The sequence below is a fragment of the Lycium barbarum genome, chromosome 11 (genome assembly GCF_019175385.1).
Source record: "Lycium barbarum isolate Lr01 chromosome 11, ASM1917538v2, whole genome shotgun sequence".
In the NCBI taxonomy this organism is placed as follows: domain Eukaryota; kingdom Viridiplantae; phylum Streptophyta; class Magnoliopsida; order Solanales; family Solanaceae; genus Lycium; species Lycium barbarum.
The window spans coordinates 74,384,328-74,398,420 of record NC_083347.1 but is presented as its reverse complement, the minus strand read 5'-3'; the positions used below and the strand labels follow the sequence as shown (position 1 = coordinate 74,398,420).

At 33.3% G+C, this 14,093-nt stretch overlaps 1 protein-coding gene across 15 annotated transcripts; it reads right to left on the bottom strand.

The window, feature by feature from the left end:
• Positions 1-10,679, bottom strand: LOC132617559 (uncharacterized). 15 transcript variants are annotated; one of them, XM_060332586.1, is made up of 7 exons: positions 10,070-10,679; positions 4,487-4,684; positions 4,260-4,359; positions 2,549-3,190; positions 1,815-2,365; positions 1,102-1,712; positions 1-672 (listed from the first exon to the last, which is right to left on the bottom strand). In XM_060332586.1, the coding sequence occupies exons 4-7, from the start codon at positions 3,151-3,153 to the stop codon at positions 232-234; spliced, it is 2,208 nt and encodes a 735-aa protein (XP_060188569.1). In that variant the 5' UTR covers positions 3,154-3,190; positions 4,260-4,359; positions 4,487-4,684; positions 10,070-10,679; the 3' UTR covers positions 1-231. The 15 variants fall into 15 exon arrangements, with proteins under 15 accessions (XP_060188569.1, XP_060188570.1, XP_060188565.1 ...); XM_060332587.1 differs by having other exon boundaries at positions 2,549-3,158; XM_060332582.1 differs by lacking the exon at positions 4,260-4,359 and having other exon boundaries at positions 10,070-10,139; positions 10,481-10,679.
• Between the last annotated feature and the right edge of the window lie 3,414 nt (positions 10,680-14,093).

Here is a 14,093-nt window from a genome sequence, read left to right as displayed (position 1 = left end):
TTATTGCATTTAAATATATAACAATACACGAGATATATGTGTATTTTTATATCTTATGTTGGATTATGAACTTATGTCATCATTCACAGTGTGTATTTCATGTAAGTTATATTATTCGGAACTAAGTAATCTATTTAAACTAACTACCTTTATTCGAATATCGCAAAAAAAAAAAAACAACGTATTTTTAATAACAAATGCAAATGGCTATAAATAAATAAATAAAAAAAATCACTTCTTCCGAGGCTCAAAACTACATGAACGTCTATTGTGTCCCAGCTGTCCACAAGTGCTGCAAGCATGTCTTTTTTTACCAATAAGCAATTCCCTTAACGGCTTATCACGCTTCAACTTCGGCCTACCGGGCGGTCTCTTGTATCTTGGTGGCAAAACTACATCCTCCAAGATGTATGTGGGAATCTTCCATTCACGCTCGTCAGGGAGAGGATCCACAGGTATATCATATGTTTTCACCACAGTCTCCGGTTTGAACAATTCTGAGCAATAATCATCAGCTTTTAGATTTTTCTTTTTTAATACAGCCCAAGCATGTGGGCAAGGAATTTCATCTATTTGAAACATACGACAACTGCAAGTTTTGTTTTTCAAGCAAACAACAAAACGCCTTCCTCCATCATGGACTGTGTACACATATTCGGTTGATGGCTCCACCTACAAAAGTCATTAGTTGTATTTGTTGAGTATGCAGTAAAATAAATACAAATACATCAATATGCTTTTACACAAATACATACAAATACATCCTCAAACATGCTTGAACTTTAAAAATAACAAAGACAAATCAACCTTAAGATTTCAACATTTGATGCAGGCTACATTAACATTGTATTTAAAGTATAGGATGTGTAATAAATAAAAGAAAAAAAAAAGAATAGCTTGCACACATATACAAATAGAACCTGACTAATACAGCCAAAACATATCAAATACATGACAAACCTGCAACCGACAATTACAGAATAATAGAACAGATACGATGAAAAAATTTGAGCATCCAAATACAGCCAAATAAATCACACGCAGCTAACGATAACTGCAGGTCATTAAAGTATATTTTAAATGAATTTAATTTAAACGTACCGTCATACGTAAACATAGATACTCATTTATTGATAGCTTCTCCTGAAACTTCTTAGAGAGTGTTGTGAACGTGTATGTACCGTTCCTCCGGTTAGTGTAATTCCATCTACCATACATCTTCCTAACTTCTTCAAGAAAATCAAATATAGGCAGTTCTCTTGCCGCTACAAGGTGACGATTGATACACTCTGCTATGTTCGAAGTCATGGTCCACCCTCGGTTAACAGATGCATACACTCTAGCCCACTTTTCTCTTCCAGCTAAATCCAAATACTCTGCCACCCGAATATCTGCCTTAACAACCTTCGCCATCAACTCATCAAATTCATCCTGTGTGTATGCCTTTGCCATTGCATAAAACACTGGACTCAATACATCTTTACTCTTCTTGTAATTCTTACATACGTTACCCCAAAAATGCCATATGCACGCGTAATGCGGAACATTTGGATAAGTTAGACATACAGCTTTGTTTATGCTTTCATGCCTATCGGATACGATACACATATTCTCTCTAACTCCATAGGCTTCTCTGAACCGCTCAAAGAACCACGTCCAAGACTTGTCATTCTCAGAATCTATCACACCATATGCTAAGGGAAGTATATTGCCTGCACATTCAGTTGCGTTTAAACAAAAGAAATTAGTATGTATTTATAAATTTAATAAATACAATATTTCATTTTCATAATATATATGTGTTTTTGGCTTACCTGCACCGTCTAGTGTGCTTGCTGAAACGAATGTGCCGTTGTATGCTGTTTTAAGGTGGCTCCCGTCTACTACCACAATGGGTCTACAACACTCAAAGCCCTTGATAAATGCATATAATGCTATAAAAACATAAAGGAACTCGTTGTCATGGGACTTGCGCATTCGTATATGCGACCCAGGATATGTTTTATCCATGATATATAGATATCTGGGTAACTTATTGTATGATTCTGCTGGCTCACCCATTAAGTCCTTCATAGCCCTCTCTTTAGCCCGCCAAGCGACCATGTAAGACACATCCATGCCAAAGTCCTTCAATACATCATCCGCTATGTCATTAGGTGTGTATTTCCTCTTATGGTTGGCTACTTTGGGTTTAACAATCCCTCCTATTAACCAACTTGTGGCATGCCGTTGCGAATACACTTTATCCTTTAGCGGACATGTATGCTTGTCACGGAACTCCCTGACTAAGAACATTTCTGATTTCCCAACACTTGATGCCCTGAATTTCCAATTACATTCTTCGGACACACACACAAGTGTGTAGCTACAAATACACAGATCAACATAAATAAATTAAGTAAAAAAACATCAGTCAATAAAAGGCATATAATATGATAGAACAGTTAAATACATAGCACAATTTCGGATAAAACAAAATATTTGAATAAATCAACTTATACAATATAAATACATAACATTATACACACTATAAGACCTTTTACCGTACCTTATTGCATTAGACCTCTCCGTACGAAAATTAAACCTATGTGAAATTGCATAATTTGCCATCACAACCTTTAATGTATTTTTGTCCTTGTAGACTTGATCAACAACAACCTCTTTTTGGTTTTTGTCTTCGATAATTAGATTGGTGTCTTTTTCAAATATAGCAACATCCTTGATATAACTTGAAGACGCAAAGTCTACACACCCGACTGTTTTCATAGAATCGAACTGACTTGTGTATCCAAGTTGCAAAATCTCCCCTTGAATACAACTTTCATCAGATACGCAGTTGTCAAGGCGTTTATCATTACAAGTTATGCACAAAGGATACATTGCTAACTGTTTATTCTCTTTCTTCAAATCCACGTAAACTCTGACACCCATATCATTGTGTATTTCCATCGGCATATTACTACCCTCCATCATGTATTTGATGTATATTTCTGTTCTGGACGTGTCTAACTTCAACTGTGTTGCAATTGTCTGTAACAAATCCATATATGTTGAATACTCCTTGAAAACAACAACATCGATTTTAAAATTCACATAACGGTTCTCATTATTCCAAGTACCACAGTGTCTAATTAACGAAGAGATATACGACATTTTTCCTGCAACCGAATTCAATATGCTTGGTAAATTCCTGAAATACATTATCAAATAAAATATGGGATTATTCTAGAAAACAACTAACAATGGATAAAATCAACACATACAAAATATATACAAATTATGACACAAAGATTTGAATATATGCGTATTATTGGACACGCAGTTCATTGGTGCTTCAAATACATTAACACATATGTCAGGACAATACACATACACTCAAATCTTTATATGTATTTACTTGTATGTAGTTAGGTGTAACAAAACATACCAAAAAGGTGTTCAAAATACACAGTTGGGTGTAACAAAACATATAAAACCAGTGTTCAGATACTTGAAAACCAGTTCATCATTTGTTCAAAATACACAGTTAGTTGTAAAAAAACATACAAAATCAGTGTACAGATACATGAAAATCAGTTCTTCCTTTGTTCAAATACACACCTAGGTGTAACAGCACATACCCAAAAGTGATCAAATACATGAAAATCAGTTCTTCATTTGTTCAAATACAATCTCACAAAACATTCAAACAAAGCTGTAACAGTTGTTCCTTTGTTCAAATAGACACCTAGGTGTAACAGCACATACCCAAAAGTATTCAAATTCAAATAAATCAGTTATTCATTTGTTCAAATACACAGTTAGTTGTAACAAAAAATACAAAACCAGTGTTCAGAAACGTCAAAATCAATTCTTCCTTTGTTCAAATACACACCTGGGTGTAACAGCATATACCCAAAATTGTTCAAATACCTGAAAATCAGTTCTTCATTTGTTCAAATACACATTAATGATAATCAGCTCTTCATTTGTTAAAAAACACAGTAATGATAATCAGTTTTCATTTGTTCAAATACAAGCTCACAAAACATTTAAAAAAAGCTGTAACAAAACATTCAAACAAATATGTAGATCATCTCTGATTCACAAAAAAAAAAAATACACGAAGTCGTCTGTCTGTGTATTTTTTTTTTTCACATTGATGAACTGACGACACTACATACAGAGATGAACAAATCACTGCCTAAAATATAAAAACATAACAATAGAGATAATAAAACATAAAAACGAAAATCAAATTCCACAAAACCATAACTCACCAAAAGCGGTACTTCAACAGTTTGTACAGTGAGTTTGATTTGTAAAATATTTTCTCCAAATTTGCTTTTGTGTCATCAAAACCTCTGTTTTTTGAGTTCCCTGTGTTTTGAATTTTTTTGAAGATTGATTTTACGTTACTAAGAAGAATAAGGAGAGAGAGAAGGAGAAACGTGTGATTAATGGGATTCTAATTTGCTGGAAGAGATTGTAAAATATTTAATTTCACCTTTTCATAAAACGCATGACTAGTGCCTAATATCCAGGGATTTGTTTTTATCATACACGTTACATGCCACATATCCGTGTATTTGAAGAATTCCAAATACACCAAAATTAATATGTTTTTTGCCATAATATTAGCTACGAGCTGTAATATTGGAATGGTAGCTATATTTGGTTAGCTCCAATCTTATGGTAGCTATTCCTGTAAGATTGCCAAAAGAAAATGATGGTTAGAATGCATCAATACTTAACCAACTATTTAACAAGAATTTAGCATAAATGTCATACAAACACACATAAAGGAAGGATAAAACACTATTGTATACTCCGAATATACACGAAAGAATATACTGCTAATGATCAAACAGATATGAGGGTCGCAGGCCTACGACAGGCCCAAAATACAAGAGTAGATATCAAATAGGCCTAGTATCAAAAAGGGAGAATAACATATATATATATATATATATATACACGTAAGAATAGGATATATTTACAAAATATAACGATATTTTCCAGTTTACAAAATGACTATAGATTTCTTACAAAACATATACGAAAATTTTCACTCAAGGCTTAAAATCTTCGCTCAATTTTTTGTGTATGAAAACTGTATGAAATGTGTATATCTCGCTCAAGGCTTTAAAATTATGCTCAAAACTTTATGTATGAAAATTGTATGAAATATGTATATCTCGCTTAAGGCTTAAAAGTTTCGCTCAAAATTTTGTGTATGAAAATTATATCAAATATGTATGTCTCACTCAAGGCTTAGAATTCTCACATTTATTTTTATATGAAAACTGTATAAAATATGTATATAACTGTGTAAATTTATATAAAGTTCATGTTAGCTTTTTGAAAATTTAGACAACTATAATAACATTGTATTCAACATTCATACAATATTCATACGAATTTAATACAACAACAACGTAGAAAACTTAATATAAAATTTTCATATAAACTCAGCATACAATTATCATACAATTTTAATACAAACTTGAATCTCCGTATCATACTGACCCCCCTTTTCCCTATTCTCCGTATCATACAGATCCCTTTTTTCCAATTCTTTATTTAGCACAAATTTCCCTGTTTTGCCGCTTCACACCAGTTGAAGAACACAGATCTAAAAAACTGCAGATCTGGAAAAAAAAATACCAATTTCACAATTTTGTCAAATTACCGTCGCTGCAAATTCTCACCAAATTCTCACAGTTGAAGAACACGGATCATTGATCCTTTCCCGAAGTGATAGAGAAAAATTCACGTGGCCCATCTATCAAAATCACCTCCCATGTTTTAAGGGAAGGATGTGGATCTGTAAGAAACAAAGAATAGGAAAAAGTGGGTGGGGTGGGGTGGAGATCTGTATGATATGGAGAATAGGGGAAAGGGGGAAAGGGTGGGGATCTGTGTGAAACGAGAAGGGTGGGTTTTTGGATGTGTATGAAACAAAGAATTAGAAAAAGGGGGTAGGGTGGGAGATCTATTAATACGGAGAACGAGAAAAAGTGGGGAAGGGTGGGTTTTTTATTTTTGCAAATTCGTTGTGTTTTGTAATTAAGTTGGTATGTTTTGTAAATAAGAAAAAGTATACTTATATTTTGTAATATAGTCTTAAATAGGTATTATTATGTCATTTTCCCTATCAAAAATCATACACAAAGGCAAATATTATGGGCCACACGCCCCAATTTCGTTCGTACCAGGAAAGGATTAAAAGGAAGGAAAGCTTAGCCCAACAGTGCAAACAAAACAATATATGTCATGATATACCTTGAATATATGTGATATACACCTCAGTATACTAAGGCAAACATGAGGGTTTATATCCGTATATCCCATGGTATATCATACCATGTCAGTTCAAGAAAGGGAGAATAAGAAGCATTTGAAGCTAAGTTTATTCATCAGCACAAACCAACATGATATATACTGAATATATGGAGATATATAAAGGATATACTCCTTGTATACTCAGAGTATACAAGGTATTCATGCCTTTATACACTAAATGTATGCTCAACATATACAAGACCTCCACTTCTTAGAGTTATCAAGGGACACAAAGACAACTAGGCAGAGATCAACCCCATTCCACACATAGAATTCTACCAGACCATACACATGTTATGCTATAATAGCAATGTTCAGTACCATTCTTAATGCACACAGTCCAAAGGAAAGAACAAGTGGAGTGATTTATACCCCAACACCAGACACAGGTAAACAAAATATGATGATCATCTTAGGCAAATTATCCTTATCTCAGCAGTACGGCACATCAAGAAGAAGAGAGGGAAGGAAGGGTTATGCTAGCAACATAACAATTAGCACACACACTCTCTTAATTATTTAGGGAAAAAAGAAACTTATGACACAATCTATGGCTCAGTCAGATAAAGGACAGGGCAAAACAGGTATAAGAAACTACATACTTTCAGTCTTAGGCTCATTCAAGATGTCATGTTGCCTTCATACATTTTTGCACATAAGGGTAAAACACACAAATACAATAAATCTCTACTCATTTACAGAGGTACAAAGGGCAGGGAAAGAGAAATGAGAGATTTGGTTCAGCCTACACCTAAACATATACAAGCACAAAGGTATAAAGGCAAACTTTGGAGGAATATGGAGATCTTATTGTTAAGGCCATTACATTAATCGTATAGCAAAATCAATCCTTAACTAATCCTTACTATGGTTATTCAGACACAACCATATCCAAAACAAGTAATCATAACAGTTTAAAGGCAGAAAACTTGAAACAACTCATCATGCTATCATCATGCCATTCATAGTGTTCAAACTAGGCTAAAATAAATCAGATATTAGGCTAACCACCCAATCTTGATTATGTTGAGATTTAAAAATTAATTGAACCTCAATCTAACATACAAACACAATAAAAAGGGAACCCATGGTCTCATAATCCAGCAAACAGGAACCCAAGCAGCTCAAAGCAACTAAGGTAAGACTGAGTAATACACTCAAACCTTTCTTCAGCTCTTAGCCCTAGGAAATCACTCTAGGCCTTCTTTAGATGCAAGGTTCAACCACTTCATTTACCAAAGACAAGACAAACCAATCTATGCCCCTTATTCTTTCAATTCAGTATTCTAATTCTCATTTGGTTAACCATTTATAAATATCAAGAAGATAAATAGATAATACAAATTTGCTCAGTTGAAGCATATAATTTACATGTCCTTTAGAACTGGCCACCTTATGCACGACCTTAGGTTCAATTCATGAACTCATATTGAAGACATACAAGTACCACATGCAATAGTCAAGCAAAACCAAATACATTTTTACTATACTCATGGACAGGTCTAGCACATATAGCTTCATACTGAGAAATGCAACAAGGAAGATAGAGCAAATCAAATAATCATATACATGGTCTTTGAAGCAGTTCTTCCTAACCAATCATTCATTTTCAACTCTTGGGTGATACAGGAGAAACATGCTCAATCATTTCAATCTATTATGATTCCCTCAGTTTGAAACGTCTGTTCATAACAGTACACAAGCATAAAACAGGAATGGATATATGATTATATAGGCTTTCCTCACATTCTTGGATTCAGTTTTCACACTTAATCAAGCTAAACTTCTTTTGTTCATTATTCATTTCTATTTAACAGATGAGGATGACTAGATATAGCAATTAGCATACAAGTTTACATGTTCATCATTCCTGCATAGTTTTCACTTCTTAACATACAAACCGGATCCAATCCAATCAAACACACCTCATTATGCCCAACTGAGTGCACAGAGCTTCAGGCCAGTTAACTCATAAGAGAAGCAAACAAACCACATGACCACATACAAAATAGTCATACAAATCTTCATGTCCAATTATCTTGCCCTACACTTAGCATACTAGTTGACATTCAAGGATAACATGCTTACGATCTTAACTCACTTCTACTACTTGTACATAAATGTTTCAGCAATACAGGACTATATAGAGTACACAAATGAATGACAGCCCCATAAGTCTCTTCCTTCTTAAAACACATGTAAAAGAAATTGGTCCTTTCATATATTTAGGTGAGTTAGAGTTTATGCTAGTAGTTAAGACATAGTTAGGCTTATAGCAGTTACTTTAAGTCACAAGTACCTTTAGTAATACCTGCAGAGCTCGTATACCATTACTAACTGAGTTCATGATTTATCCTATAACAAGTTAATCCTTTCTTACCCTGCTATGGATGTTTGCAAGCTAACACATCATGTCATAGCTTTCATACCATTCTACTGTTTTGTTTAACACTTATATAACAGGGATTTAACCAAGTGAGATTGAACAATTAAAAGCTCCTAGCGTAAAGTTTATTAACTCTTTATAATTTAACAGAGGTCAAACAGTGACTAATTACATTCACCAAACCTTTAATTAAGTTAAACTAGAAAAAAAAACTCTAATCAAGTTGAAAAGGGAATCTCCAGTTCTATAAATGCTAAACATCACCTAATCTTAAAGGGGTGTACAAAGAAAACTGACAAACCGCACCAAACCAATAAACCGAGAAAAAAACCCGACTAGTGGTTTGGTTTGACTTGGTTTGGTGTTGAAAAAAAAACTGACCATAATTGGTTTGGTTTGGTTTGGTTTTAGCTAAAAAAAGCCAAACCAAACCAACCCGACATTACGTGTATTCGATTTTTAAAATATTTTATACATAAAAATATGTATTTGTAATGTAATTTGTAAATATTTCTTAAAAAATTTCATAGTTTTTTGTCTTTTATCATATTATTTTAAGCTTGAACTTAGAATTTTGAATGTCAATAATTTTTATATCCCATTGATGTTAGCAACTCAAATAAAGTCCAAATCAAAACCAACTCAACACTAATGCTAACAAAAGAATTCCAATTCTAATACTAAGAATGACAGTAATGTTGGATATCTATTATTTAGTTTTGCATAATTGGTTTAGAGTGTAAAAATACATAGCTTAATTTTTTCTTTATCATGTAATTAATACTTATTAGCCGTACTTATTTTAACATAACTTAGTATTTAGATTAAAGTCATTTTCTTTATGGCTTATTAATTAGCAATACTTATTGTAACCTATTTTATTATCTTTTTTGTTGAATATTTTAATACGATGTCATCACCCATCTTACATTTTGTGTTATTTTCTTACGACACACCTTAGTTATACAGTAGTATCTTAATAGGAATAAAGAAACATTTGAAGAAAAGGTCATATGTTTTGTATGAAGATTTTTTGGGGAAAAAACCCGAAAAAACTGAATAACCCGAGAAAACCCGAATTTTATTGGTTTGGTTTGGTTTATAATTTAAGAACCCAACACAATTGGTTTGGTTTGGTATTTATAAAATCCGAATCAACCCGGTTCATGTACACCCCTAATCTTAATCATATAGTCAAACTAAGCATTAAAATAATCTGGAAACAAACAAGAATTTAACATGTGATACCCTAATCTAGCACATCCTTACTAAATTGAACTAATCTAACTAGAACTAAACTAATAAACACACAAACACATTAAGAAATTACATAAATTAAAAAGAAGGAAAAAGAATTACCTTTCTTTAGTGCAGCCTAGTCGAGAAAATGGAATTGGAGATCCTTGAGCTTCTTGTTAATCCTCGAATCCTCAGCCACACACAAGGAAAAGAAAAAAATATTTAAAACAAATCAATTCGAGAAATACTAATGAGGATTCCAATTCAAGTCGGATCCCTAGTTCAAACTCAAAACTTTAGTTTTTTGCTCTGTTGAGACTTGTTTGAAATGAGAAGGGTGGGATAGAACCCCAAAACTCCAATTTTCTTATTGAAATTTGATGTGGGACTACGAGTTTTGAAAGTATTCATCTTGAATCCTTGTGATGAATTGAAAGTCAATAGGAATTGAGAACAAATGGACTAAAACCATTAACGTTTCGTCCTTGTTTGAACAGAAAAGCAAAAGAAGGAGAGAGATGAGGGTTTTACCTTGTTTTGGGTTGACATGCGGTGGTGAGGATGAGAGGGTGAGAGAAAAATTACAGAAATAGACACACAAATCCTATAGAAAAGCAAAACGCGTCTGATCCTTTTGCCATTTTCGGCAAAATCGTGATGGACAGAGAGAAAGGAAGGCGGCTAGGGTTCGGTTGAAACCCTTTCCACCAAAATGAAATGAAAAGGTGTGTTTGGTATACTTTTGTTGAAATTAAAAGGGAGACGGGCCGGGTCGCCGATAAAGTGAAGTGGGCTTGGCCCAATTTCGCTGAATTCTCATGAAAGAAGAGAATAGTTATTTGTAAAATTTACTTGGCATAGGTTCCATTATTACCTATTTATGGAACATAACTAAACTTTTCAATAATTATATTTAGTAGCTAAAATATAACATATTTACTTCACATAGCTACCATGTTTTTACCACTCATCTGATAACTTCCCACTCCCCTAAATTTAATATCTCTCTCCTACCTCCTAAATACACGCCATTATTCATCATATCCATTACTTTCCTCCAATTTCAAATCAGTTTTACAATTCTTCAACTTCTTTTTTTATCTCTAATTAACTACTCATTAATTTCACTCACGTTTCAAATCTAATTCCCAAATTAAGGTAAGATTCTATACTGATTTTTAATTTTTCACCGTGTATTTAACCTATATTTTGGGGTTTTTTTTTCGTTTGAATCAGGAATGCAAGTCTAAGTAATTAACTATCAGTGTTTGTTCTTGGTTGTTTTTTCTTAGATTCAATTGAAATGACTAAGAAAGCTTCTACTCCGATGAGAAATACAGGTATAGAACCCGAATGTGCGATTCCTAATTTTTCTTTGGGAATTTCTCAACATGAAACTGCCATTGCAGGCTCTTATGCTGAGAATCGTTCAAAAAGAATTAATGATCCTAGGCGTTCTAAGAAATATGTTGATTCGAAGAGTAAACAACAAGAAAAAATGAAAAAGGTTTCTCAAATGGAGAAACAAAAGAAGAGAAAGACTGGTGACAATGTTGTTAATGTTAAGGGCAAAAAAATTGCTAAAGCCAAACATAATGTGGATGAGGATGATGATGAAGAGGTATATTTATATTGTATTTTCAGTATATTTAGTTCTTTTTTTTTTAGTTCAGTTATTACAGATCTGTGAATTAACCAGATCTATATTATATGTGCATTTTAAGTATATTTTCTGTTTTTTTTTTTTTTACACATGTTTCTTCAGTTATTTCGTGTTTATTGTTTTTCACCATAACTGTAATTTTTAATATTTTTAAGTATATTTGTGTATATTTTGTTGACAGTTATTACAGTTCTGTAATTTACATATTCAGTCGATATATGTCATTATATTTTCAGTATATTCATATATATTTATTGTTCACTTAGATTATATTTTTTCATTGTCAATCACTGTTTTGTTTTATATTTGTATAGATTTTTGGTTGATCTCTTTTTTACCTGTTTGTGTTCACTGTTTTTTGTCAATCATACGTGTTTTTTGGCATGTTGTTTCAGGTATCTAAATTTTTGGTTACCAAGCACCCTGCTGTGGCACCATCTATGTGTAGATACACGAATATTAATGTAATGCAAGATATTAGAGGCAAACTAACAGATCCACAGATGGATATGTTTAGGAATTCTTGTTTTGGTAAATATCTTCGAATGCAGCAATTGGATGTACAAGCACAGATTTTTTGGTGCTTTATGGTCAAAGAACTTAGGGGCAGTACATATAGGTGCTTTACATTTGAAATAAATGGTAAAGTTCTGCGTTTTGGCCTTAGAGAATTTGCACTGATCACTGGGCTAGATTGTGTATCTGATGAAAATGATTTTGTTTATGATAACTCAAAACCGAATAGGCTTATGGTTGAGTATTTTGGTAGAAATCAGGAGAACCAACTGCCAGTTAAAAGACACGAGTTTATTGAGTGTTTCAACAAGACTGTCTGGGATGATAAAGGGGATGACGCAGTCAAGATGGCAATATTGTATTTCATAAATACGTGGGTACATTGTGGTGAGCCAAACTCAACAAACATACCAAGGATCCATTTTGATGTTGTAGAGGACGGGAGATATAATGAGTATCCTTGGGGTAAAGATTCGTTTAGAGAGTTGGTTGTAAGCATCGGGCAGAAATATGCTGGTTTTAAGAAATATTATAGGATTCATGGTTTGTCGCTTGCTATGCAAGTATGGTTGTATGAATGTTGCTCAAAAGTCCCGTCCACCATTGCAGTTAAGACGGGGAATTTAATTCCTAGAATTTTGAACTGGCGGACTACAGAAGGAAAACCAGAATTCAAGAGATTGATGGATGGCATGTTCAGAGACGACAAAAACCCGGTAAAACAGTTTTTTAACAGTTTTGTGTCCTTTACCATTTAACTGTTTTAATATGTTTGTTTTACATGGTATATTTTGATTATATTTTGTCTATATTTATGAAATAAGTCATTTGTGATCAATATGTTTTGACTATATTTTCCTCATATTTTTAGTATGTTACCAATGTAGATATATATGGTAATATAGTTTCTATATTTTGTTGTTCACAGTCCTGTAGATTTGAGGAAGTTGTGCCAACACCCCATGAGTTGGAAACTCTTAAATTGCCTCTTGTTGCACATGACATACCAGATGTCAAACATGGAGTTGATGGTGTACATGGTACTAATTTGGTAGACGATGATTACGATGATTTTAGTACCACACCACCGCATCTGTCCAGTGGCAAACAGCAACAAAGGAGTGCCAATTCTGATTCCCCGCGAGGCAAGAAAGGGACACAGTTTCCAGTTTTTGTTCCTCCTTCCAGGAAACAACCATCACGGAAGGAATCTGGGATAAAAGGGACAAGGAAACCAGATGCACCTACAGGACCCCGAACAGATGAGTTTAAACTGATAAGGGAAGAGATTCGGATTTTCAAGAAAGAAGTAGACGTTTTGTTTTCAATATGTTTTTTTTACTTCATATTGCTTGTGTCAAGTAATTAACAATTCTAATTCTATTTTTTGTGTTTCAAAACTCTAGGTGTTTGACTACATGGATAACGACTTCAAAAAGTTGTTAGATGCAATAAAGGGCAATCAAACACCAGATAAGGTAAAAATCAACACTAAAAATGGAAATTATTTACTTTTTAAGTTATTTTGATATATTTATTGGAAGACTTTATATTTTCTTTTGAAAAATTTTAAAGGTCGGAGACACAATGTTGCAAGCTGACTTACATAGTGATGGTGGGATTTCTCAAGGCAATCAAAGTGGCGGTGCAGTAAAGCTTTCAACCAAAGAGAATCAAGGTGGTGGTGCCACTTCCGCGCAGAGGAGTCATCCAGTGGTACTCATTTTTTCTTTCACTTTGCTATATTTGCAGTATATTTTTCAAAGTGAAAATATTGGAATTTTAGCTGTGTTTAGTATTACCTATAGTGTATTTACATATATAGTTTTCACATGGTGATTTGTTAGTAGTGTTCTTTTTGATGTATCTATTTGTGCTATTTTTGTTATGATTGTGTTTATATATAATAGTAGTGCTATATTTGTTTTGGATTGATATTTTAATAGTAGTTTTTCATATATGTTG